The sequence below is a fragment of the Oncorhynchus nerka genome, linkage group LG20 (assembly GCF_034236695.1).
Source record: "Oncorhynchus nerka isolate Pitt River linkage group LG20, Oner_Uvic_2.0, whole genome shotgun sequence".
NCBI classification, from domain to species: Eukaryota; Metazoa; Chordata; class Actinopteri; order Salmoniformes; family Salmonidae; genus Oncorhynchus; species Oncorhynchus nerka.
In genome coordinates, this window is record NC_088415.1 from 59,332,129 (window position 1) to 59,343,872 (window position 11,744).

The window sequence follows — 11,744 nt, forward strand, 5'->3', positions numbered from 1 at the left end:
TGGGGCCAAGACTGGGAAAGCCTCGGTTTATACTGGTGTTGGGGCCAGGACTGGGAAAGCCGCGGTTTATACTGGTGTTGTGGCTTGGACTGGGAAAGCCTCGGTTTATACTGGTGTTGGGGCCAGGACTGGGAAAGCCTCGGTTTATACTGGTGTTGGGTCCAAGACTGGGAAAGCCTCGGTTTATACTGGTGTTGGGTCCAGGACTGGGAAAGCCTCGGTTTATACTGGTGTTGGGGCCAGAACTGGGAAAGCCTCGGTTTATACTGGTGTTGGGTCCAGGACTAGGAAAGCTTCGGTTTATACTGGTGTTGGGGCCAGGACTGGAAAAGCCTCGGTTTATACTGGTGTTGGGGCCAGGACTGGGAAAGCCTCGGTCTACACTGGTGTTGGGGCCAGGACTGGGAAAGCCTCTGTTTATACTGGTGTTGGGGCCAGGACTGGAAAAGCCTCGGTTTATACTGGTGTTGGGGCCAGGACTGGAAAAGCCTCGGTTTATACTGGTGTTGGGGCCAAGACTGGGAAAGCCTCGGTTTATACTGGTGTTGGGGCCAAGACTGGGAAAGCCTCGGTTTATACTGGTGTTGGGGCCAGGACTGGGAAAGCCGCAGTTTATACTGGTGTTGTGGCTTGGACTGGGAAAGCCTCGGTTTATACTGGTGTTGGGGCCAGGACTGGGAAAGCCTCGGTTTATACTGGTGTTGGGGCCAGGACTGGGAAAGCCTCGGTTTATACTGGTGTTGGGTCCAAGACTGGGAAAGCCTCGGTTTATACTGGTGTTGGGGCCAGGACTGGGACTGGTGCTGGGTCTGGTGCTGGAGACTGGGGAAAAAACAGGAACCAGGAGCTGTGGCTGCTGCAGGTGCTGGGTCGGGATCTGGGTTTGTAGCAGGGAGGAAGGACAACCTGACGAGCAGACACAATGGGAGCCATAGACCAGAGGTCAATGGTGGTACTTCCATGTGGTCCGCTCGCACCAGGTGAAGGTTTGGTGTCTGGTCCCTCCTCCACCCTTCTTCTGGTGTTCTGGTGCTGTGCCTGCGTCTGGTGCTGGATCTGCAGAGGGGAAGAAGGACAACCTGAGGAGCAAGCAGACACACCTGGGAGCACAAAATCTGGAGGTCAGGGATGATACTCCCTTGTGGCCTGCTCGCTCCGGGCATAGGTCTAGCGCTTTGGTCCTTCCTTGCGCCTCTGCTGGTGTGTTGATGGATGCTTCCTGGTTCTGGTCTGGTTCTGTGAGAGGGATAAGTATAGAGAGAGGAAGGGGTTAGGGATGGAAAGGGTGCAGGGGATTAGGTGTGGTGAAGGTTGATGTCCATCGGCCTGGGCTGGTGTTGGAGGAGGAGCGATGCGGCAGCAAGGTTGGACACTGGAGGCTGGACGAGAGAGGGAGAAAACCCGGCCCAGACCCACCTTGCCACGGAGCACTCACAAACAGTTGGTAGGTGTGTTCAATGCGAGTGCCACCGTGGGGGCAGCTCTCTGTACGTACCTTGTGATATGGTACTGTACTGTATACTGTGGGGTGTAATAACAGAACCATTCAAAATGCAGAAATTCTTTCCCCGCCCACAACAATATCCCACAATGCCAGACCATAATGTACAGTATGCTGCAGTTAAAGGTTTCCAAGTATTTCACTGTTGATAAAAAGGAATTACCGTATAATTTACAGTTTTTTGTTACAGTGTACCCTGTAAAATACAGGTGTTGAATTGAGCATTATGAATAATAAAAATACAATTTAGTACAACACATTTTTAGTAGACCAAAATCATTGTGGTCAAATATTGTAATATTTTGTAATCCTTTATTTCCATGTACAGTAAGTGATATTCTCACCTTCTCACCATTGAAAAAAAGACTGCATGTATAAGATGTGTGTAACCACAGTTGTACTGTATGTGGCTCTGAAAGCACAGTGTTTCAGTGTGTCTTCTCCTTCTCTCTGTCTTGACTTCAGATTTCTGACACCTACTCCACTGTGTGTAAAACCCAGAAGAAGAAACCTCCCCCGGACAACAATGGAGCCAATACCCTCCCCCAAAACCAGTGCTCTGTGGAGGAGAATGGAGGAGGTGGGGGAGGAGGAGCAGGAGGGAATGGGGCGTGGGTCGGTTCCGGGGGAGGGGTGAGGGGTCGTGGCCGGGGGATCCAGGGTGGTCAGGCCCGATCCCACGAGGAGCCCTGCTACGCGCCAGTTGGTGACAGGACCTGGCCCACCTGTGTGGTAGCCAAGTCTGCTCCGGCGTACGCCACTATAGACACCCACCGGAAACGTGAGCCGGCAGGTACCAATATTGGTGTACTGGGGTCAAACGCCACACTGAAGCCCAAGAAGAAGCCTCCTCAGCAGGAAGCGCCGTCTCCAGGGGCCCCGGGCCCCCAGGGACCTCCAGCAGGTCCACCGGCCCCTCTAACCAAGGCCCTGCCTGGGGGGGAGAACTTCTATGAGACCATCAGTGATGTGAAACAGGGTGCTAACACAGCCAGCACCACCACCATCTTCACCTTCAACGACGGGATGGAGATGTACGTCACTGGCCTGTAGCTGAGAGACACTGGCTCACACACTGTGGGGATCAGACCTGTTTGGGTTCTTCTGACCCTGTCTACACCTGGTATGAGCTATGAAAGGGACTGGCAACAATGTATATAGCAATGAGACCCACTGGTGAAACCAAGCATCGGAAGTCACTTCCATAATACTCCAGTGATATGATTTTGGCCACATCCAGTGACAAAAGAAGAAGACAATGTTTGGAGGTGGATGTGGATGCATTCACCAGGTTTAGACAAGGTCTCTGACCCAGGGGCAGACACCAGACCCAACCAGTGGTGGAAATTGACTTTTTGGTTCACTGACTGGGGGATTCCAGATAGGGGTTCCAGTGCCAGTCGTAGCTTTGAAAGGAACCCAGTTCCAGGGGTTCCTCCTCATTTACACCACTGGACCAACAGAACCAGAACTACTCTACGTCTTTGAGATGTATCACAGAGCCAGTCTGGCTAACCCAGTCTGGCTAACCCGAGCCTGAATCATTCGAGCCAGACTCAAACAACTGGTCCAACAAGACCAGACTGAGCATCACGTTTTGCACTGGATAACAGTGTCACTATTCACTTTACCTTACCTTACACACCCATTTGTGTGACATTTTACATATATATTTATTTTTGTATCAAGATGGTACCCTTAATAAAGCATGCCCTGTACAGAACGCACGACATGATAACACGCAATCACAGATACATGTGCAAACACACACACACTGTAGGAAAACGTTGTTGTGCATGAAAACACACATTCTCACAAAGATGACAGAGGAAATAAGTGTGGAGACACCCGGGTGGCTTCACTTAGAAGTCCCCACCCCCTGATGACATAATCGATGGTGTCACTGGTAGCTTCACTTAGAAGACTACTGACTAACTACATTAGGGGTCTTTTTCTACGGCAATACAGGGGTAATACAGGCCTACTTCAAACATTTTATATATTTTTAGTTAATAATTATTAAATACATTTCGATTGATCAGGTAGCACCCCTACTTCACGCGGCTATGTTTATATTGTTCCTTTCTGTTCCTGTTTAAACCTCTGAAATATATATATACAGTGCCTTGCGAAAGTATTCGGCCCCCTTGAACTTTGCGACCTTTTGCCACATATCAGGCTTCAAACATAAAGATATAAAACTGTATTTTTTTGTGAAGAATCAACAACAAGTGGGACACAATCATGAAGTGGAACGACATTTATTGGATATTTCAAACTTTTTTAACAAATCAAAAACTGAAAAATTGAGTGCACACCCAAAATTTTGCACACCCAATTTTTCAGTTTTTGATTTTCCAATGCCCTGAACCTTGACAGTAGTGACACTCCTGCCCAAAGTCAGCTTTACCATGGGAGTCAGGTTCAACCCTAGTTGAATAGAACTCTGCCCGAGAACCAAAGTATCTCGGTGAGCGAAGCCCAAATCTATCCGAACGCCCCCACTCTTTCCGAATACGGGGTTCTGCAAAGACACTTTTGTGAGTCAACACATACTCGTCTGCCAAAACTGCAGCTTCAGCAACATTCTTTACTTTCTGTTCATTAATATACGTGGCAATACGATCAGGAATTGTGTCCTTAAATTGCTCTAACATAATCAGATCACACAGCCCTTGGAAAGTCACAACTGCAGAGGCGGAACACCAGCGATTAAACTGTAAAGACAACTGTCGCGCAAACTCAACATGAGTCTTTTTATCATCTCTTTTTAAAGTTCTAAATCGTTGGCGGTAAGCCTCAGGGACCAATTCATAAATCTGTAACACAGCTGTTTTAACTTTATCATAACTGGCACTATCGTGTACACTAAGAGCTGAATATGCTTCCTGCGCTTTACCAGTCAGCACACACTGCAACATTAAAGTGCGGTCAGAATCAGGCCAACTCCTAGCGTCAGCAACCCGCTCAAACAACGAAAAGAATGTCTCGGGGTCCCTTTCATTAAACCGAGGCAATAACCGTAAGTTCCCAACAATATCAAATGTCTCTGGGGCACGACCAAAAGCGGAACTACCCCTAGGTAAATCTGGGTCACCTTCCCAAAACAAACTCTCCCCTGAGATCTTTCCTTCCCTAACCAACTCTATACGTTCTTGTTGCAATTTGATTTTAGCACGCTCCATATCTTGTTTAAATGCCAATTCCTTTTCATATTTTACACGATCATGCTCTAGCTTCTCACGATCATGCTGCCGATCATGCTCTCTCTTCTCACGATCATGCTCCAGCTGTAACAAAAGCAGTTCTTTCTGCTGTTCAAAAAGAAGGCTACTAGGACTAACCGACTTATCTACATAAGACGCCATAATCACACAAAAAAAAAATTCTCGCTCTTCCCTTCTGCTGAGCACACCAGACCACAACCCGAGAATTGACAATCACCCTGAGTACCACAGAAGAGAGATGAGATACGGAGCTTCCCCAAAACCTACAATAACTCAACCCTAGTCTTCGTGCAGATTTGCGGTGGGAATTTACGCACTGTAGCCCGCTGGCAAGGAAATAGAACTCCCCAGCATGCTGGCAAATTCCACCAAGCCACGGATGTGCCCCCGAGACAACTGCTCAGTCCACAGACACCACACAAAAATAACATTAACCATGCCCAACATATTCCAAAAAATGAAACACGTCGCTAAACCTATCAGGGGAAAAAGGCTATAGCTCCGGGTAGCAAGTTCCACTACCCTACCCAAATCTCCCACCGAGGTACACAGCAGATTACTCACCTCAGACTGATGTCCCAACAGAAAGTAGAACAAGAGTTCAGGCTAGGCAGGGCCTGGAAACTAACCATTATAGTCTCTCCAACACAGCACACAAACCAAACAACAAAAGGCAACCAATACTGGGCCTATCAAACACAATATGCAAACCAAACACGTACCTCCACGGTCTCCCAAACCAATAGTTCAAAGTATCCCGGATGAGCCCCCACTTGTCACGAACCGGCTCAAAGCTCGTAACAAAGGGAGACAACGTGGAGATAAAGAGTAGCAAAATATGTATTTATTACCTAAAGCAACTAAGTATAATAGACAATGGTGTGTGTAATCAGTAGTGTAAGTGAGTGTTTTGCATGCATGAATGTGATAATGCAGGGTGATGAAAGGTGCCAAAGCAAGCAAGCAAACAAACAAACAAACAAACAAACAAACAAACAAACAAACAAACAAACAAACAAACAAACAAACAAACAAACAAACGGCCACCAAGAACCACAACACAATCTACAAAGGGTGTCTGCATGGAGAGAGTCTCCTCCATGAATGGGGAAGTGGTGTATTTATCCTGGGAGACACCGGGCCCAGGTGTTTCCCATGTAGCTGACGACCCTCCCAACTCCGCCCACCAGCATCATAATAAGGAAATAACAGAGAGAATACGGCAGACAGAGTGGGAGGGTCGTCACAACATTTAGCTCAACATTTAATGACTTCACCAATCAGTGCGGATCGAGCAGATTGCTATGGAGCGGGCAAGCTATTTACATGCATTGGACAGACGAGTGTTGAGCACAATATGCGACTGAAATTTGGCCAGTGGGGAGTGAGCGAGAGAGGGTGAAGAAGGCTTGGCTTGATGCGCTGGGCATCTTGTTGTTATGATATGCATTATCGGGAATTAGGGCCACAAAATTATACCTACGGAGGAGTGGCTTGAAGGAACTTAGAATGTCTTTGAGCTTCAGAGAGTTGGCTTAATGTTGGACCAGCCAGCTAGCTAGCTAACTAACAAGCTTCTGTGTGCAGAGCGGCACCAGAATGAAAAGACGAACGTCTTACCTTTTTGTGGTTAATAAATGTGAAAAGTGATAATTATAGTTATTATAATCCTTAACTAGCATTGAAAAGGTTAATCTATTCTTCTCTCTCTCTAATTTCTGAATCACGCTTGTAACATCAGTAGACTACTAGACTATACTTCGGAGGGGGAAGACAGGTTGCCTACACATGCACACACACTGTCAAAGATTTCAGCTGGCAGGAAGACGTTTCTGAGTGACATAGTGAGGGCTTTGCATAGGTGCTTTGTTGCGTTTTTTGGTGGGAATGTAAAAAAAAATGCCCGGAACGTAAGATAACATTATTAACCAGTTCCCATGCTTTTAAAATAACAGTTCTGTTCCAGAATAGTATATATTAGTTTAATTTGCGGTTGTGATTCTGTACATCTAAATTATTAGTTATTTTACAGGTTTTTGGTTCTGTTCTCTGAACCGGTTCCAACCCCTGACGGTAACATACTCTAACCTGGACGAGGCGCTCTCGTCTCAAACCCAACACTCTCCTGTACAACTTTTCCTTTTTGGTGTTCAAGGTAGAAATTGCCCCTAACCACAGATCTACAGCCCATACATACAGTACGCTGAAGATGTCTTGTAGCTGTACGTGGCTTTGGATGAAAACGGTATGGTGGTAAGGGAGTATACTGTATACGTACGTCTACATAGAGCAATCATTCACTATACATCTGAAATACATCTATCAGACTTACATGCAGGGATTTTGAGCAACTTTATTTTAATCTTGTAGATATTAGTCTTGTAGAGATGTATCGAGCTCATCCGGGTTGATAGGTCAGGGTAAAATGGCCACCGTTGTTCTTGTTGTCAGTGGTGACACAGTTCAAGCGAAGCAGTGGTCCACCTCAAGTTGCCTCACACTGTTAATTCCATCCGGAACTATTGAGCTTTGACCACAGTGACTGACCACAGAGCAACAACTGACAAACTTATAGGGATAGTTCAACCCCACACCTAAGTCCTCCCTTTTCACATCTCAAAAGTGGTCTAATGTTGAGTTGAATTCATATACCACAAGGTCTGTGGTGTAGAGCCTTGTAGAGAAATTCGCAGGACTTATGTTACAGACACACAGAGAAATCGGACTGCCGATAGGTACTTAGCACAGTAGAAGGCTGCAGTGGTGTGTCTAGAACATGTTGAATGGGTGGACAAGGTGGGGCACAGACCCAGTTTAGACGGGAATAACATTTACAACCTTAATCGATGTGCTTGCTCGTGTTCAAACATTTTCGGTGGGCTTCATAGTAAAGACACGGTGCACCCGTCATTTGAATGGAAAGGGACATTTACAAACACCAGAAGTGTAAGGACATTCGGCCTACAAGTAGTGTGTATTCATGGATGCCAAAAGAAGCCAGGCTTCCCTCTGAAATATTATAATTAATACAATGATTTCTCATTGGTGCATATTCGTGTTTAATAATTTTCCTTAAATTCTCAAGAGGCTGAATCTATTTCACCGGAGCGAGGGAAACAGCACCTCTCTGGGCCATCCCCTGGACACGCGACTAGGAGGCCATTCCTTCTCTTTCTAGAACAAAAGATGTCCCTGCTGTGTGCCGACCAGGTGCCGACAAACTTGCGGTTTCTACTTGTAGAATCTCAATGCTCGTCAGTGGCCTTAAACTTAACTTTGATCCAATCAGAGAGCACAAACCTCCACATAGGGGAGCTGACCGAAGTGACAAGAAATAGTAAAAAAATAGGAACATTTCCCAGTGTAATCCTCCACCTTTTCATCAGAATTGTCCTAGCTAAAAGAATAGAGCTGCAAAATGCATATATTTTTCTTGAGCAATCTTGACATCTTTTATGTCTAGGAGTTTTGTGCTTGAAGAAAGATTTTTAGTTAGGTTCAGTTTGATAATGTGCACCTGCTCAATAGTTAGCTAGCTAGCTAACATTAGCTTGCTAACTGAGCCAGGCAGTCACACACACTTCATATGAAACTAATCGAGTTGGTAAGTACATATGGTGACAACATTTAAAATACGCAAATGAGGGACAACAGGATGATTTTTACAGGACATTTGTATAGCCTACACTGATTTTTTGGGACAGGGCAGCACATCCCCCCCCCCCCCTCAAAAAAATACCCTCAAACACCAAGTTAGGCATACCACATTTAAAAATAGACCATCACTGTCAATCGTGAATGATAATTCTTCCTGATTTACCAGTGAAATGTCCAAACTGCATGCCAATCATTTGATCTCAATCAGTTTCATGGGAATATCCATTAAGATCTCCTTGAATTACCGTTTTGTGACTAAATTAGAGCTGATGGTGTTAACAAACTCTTAGCCTGCCTGTATTTTGAGTTTTGGACACATTATCTTTAGTTTTTTACCATTCAGCTGACCTAAAATTTCATAAGAAATTAGATGGTGTTTTTGGTGTAACAATAACATTATGATATTATATCTGGGTCTGTTATGTAAAATACAAATGATCATTATGTGATCTTTGATCTAACTTTACTACAGAGCCAGCGCCAGAACGAATCAGTTGGACGGGCATTTGATTTCCATATGGGGGGGCATGTTTTTTCACAGGAACTATGTGCTTTTTTTAATGGGTTTTATAAGTAAAGACGTAATTTAACTGCATTTTTTTTTACCTTTTAATGTTAAACACAACTTGTCTTCATCTGATTGTCAAACAAATCACTTCAAAAAGTTGGTTACCTTCACACGTTCGTCCAAAATCAGTGGTGTAAAGTACTTAAGTAAAAATACTTGAAAGTACTACTGCTTTTAAATGCTAGTAAAAATAAGTGCATGATCCTCAACCGATTGCTGCCCGCACCCTCCCGCCCGACTAGCATCACTACTCTGGACGGTTCTGACCTAGAATATGTGGACAACTACAAATACCTAGGTATCTGGTTAGACTGTAAACTCTCCTTCCAGACTCACATTAAGCATCTCCAATCAAAAATTACATCTAGAATCGGCTTCCTATTTCACAACAAAGCATCCTTCACTCATGCCGCCAAACATACCCTCGTAAAACTGCCTATCCTACCGATCCTTGACTTCGGTGATGTCATTTACAAAATAGCCCCCAACACCCTACTCAATAAACTGGATGTAGTCTATCACAGTGCCATCCATTTTATCACCAAATACCCATTTACTACCTACCACTGGGACCTGTATGTTCTCGTTGGATGGCCCTCACTTCATACTCGTCGCCAAACCCACTGGCTCCAGGTCATCTACAAGTCTTTGCTAGGTAAAGCCCCCCCTTATCTCAGCTCACTGGTCACCATAGCAACATCCACCCATAGCACGCGCTCCAGCAGGTATTTTGCACTGGTCACCCCCAACGCCAACACTTACTTTGGCCGCCTTTCCTTCCAGTTCTCTGCTGCCAATAACTGGAACAAATTGCAAAAATCTCTGAGGCTGGAGTCTTATATCTCCCTCTCTAACTTTAAGTATCAGCTGTCAGAGCAGCTTATCGATCACTGTACCTGTAAACAGCCCATCTGTAAATAGCCCACCCAACTACCTCATCCCCATATTGTCATTTATCTGCTTGCTCTTTTGCACCCCAGTATCTCTACTTGCACATCATCATCTGCACATCTATCACTCCAGTATTAATGCTAAATTGTAATTATTTTCACCTCTAGGGCCTATTTATTGCCTTACATCTTCTACATTTGCACACACTGTACATCGGATTTTCTATTTTTCTTTTCTTTTGTGTTATTGACTGTACGTTTGTTTCTGTGTAACCATGTGTTGTTGGTTTTTTTTTTGCTTTATCTTGGACACCACACCCTTATGATACTGTATACTGTATATACTTTAATAAGCTCAATGTGACTGCAAGAGACAGGTTGGAATGTCTGACTCAAATACGGAAGAAATCAAACTTTTTTTTCTAAATTAGGGGTGTTTGAATTTGTTGTTCAATTTCGGGACATGATTGTTTGGTTGCGTAATGCGGAACAAAGCCAAAGGGCAAAAATGCAGGACTGTCCCACACAATCCGGGACATGTGGTAACCCAGCACAATGCACACAGCACTAAATGCTTTACCAAGCTAGCTATCTAGAAGGTTAAGGTTAACTGCAGACACTCTGCTAAGTACCTATCAGCAGTCCGATTTCTCTGTGTTTCTGACCCTTTAGTCTCAAATTAATGGAGATTATTGGCACCGTCTAAGTATATTTTGGGGTAAGCTGTCCCAAAGAGTGCCCTTTTGGCTATACGTTAGACAGGTTTTATTTCTTGTAGATTTTTATCCAAGTTCATTGTTTGCAAAACTCCTGGAGCTAGACACAGTTTTCTTTGCATGGCAACATACACACACACTCTCGGCAAAGCCATCAGGTCGGGGAAACGGCGTGGGATGGGTAGATATTTCACAGAACAACAGATGTCACAATCTCTACGCTGGACCGTTTGTTAGCTTATCCCTGAGAGATAGAAAGAAAGAAAGGTATGAGATGCATCAGCATTGGCAGTTAATGTGTCATTTCTATTGGCCGTTGTTAACATGACATTTTATGGCCAGGATAATGGAGTATTGGAGGGCTGCAGGGCTATTGGCTGTATTGTGCAGTAAGTGTAGTGAAGGGCGTTTGTGATTCGCTCCCCAGGCAGAAGTCAATGCCAGGACTCTACTGCTGCTTTCTGAGCTGCAGTCTGTCAGTTGGAACAGCATAAAATGACCAGTGAGCGTCTTTTGGAAAGCCCCCCTCTCTAGCCTGTGCTGAAAGTTGTGTTCGATAGTAAACCATCTCTTTCCCATGTAGCTCTTTGGGAAATGTGATATCTTAGAAAGAAGAACTGTGACACTAGGGGTTTAACAGGGGGGTGTAAATCAAGTACAGAGGTAAAGAGGGACACAAACTGCTCAGGGACCGAGAGACATAGATATATGAGGGATGAATAGTATGTGTTATTACAAGCCCTCTAAAGTTAGGAGAGTGTGTGGAAAATGGAGTTCTACAATGGGAAAACGTTAAGTTAGCGTGTATAGGTTTACTATAAAATACATCTTATGAAATGCACTCTGTATTTTCTTAATGCATTGTTTATGTTCGGTTTTTACCTATTGACCATGATACGTGTTTAAATAGCGGATGCCACTGCCATGAAGACGGCAGTAGTTTCTTTAATACTGTTGGTGCATTTTCTTTCTGCTTGAAACAAAATGCATGTTTTTGACCAGATGAAAATGAAAAAAGTAACAAAATATTGTGCTACCTAATTTATTTCCTGATGTTTGTTCTTTGTTTTCCTGACTTGTAATGGGGGGGGGGGATATATAACCTTTGATGTTGCTTCTTCTGAGGGACTCATGGAGAGATATGGGGTTGGAGCAGAACAGGGGCTGTGGGTAATGCCGACCCTG

General features: G+C 44.6%; 1 protein-coding gene across 1 annotated transcript in view; it reads left to right on the forward strand.

Moving 5' to 3' along the window:
- LOC115126382 (uncharacterized) overlaps nt 1-3,224 on the forward strand; it is a 106,259-nt gene extending 103,035 nt beyond the window's left edge. Inside the window, exon 9 of the mRNA XM_065005657.1 lies at nt 1,967-3,224. Coding sequence (XP_064861729.1) covers nt 1,967-2,554 — 588 coding nt within the window. The 3' untranslated portion in view covers nt 2,555-3,224. The remainder of the gene's footprint in view (nt 1-1,966) is intronic.
- The last annotated feature ends 8,520 nt before the right edge of the window (nt 3,225-11,744 follow it).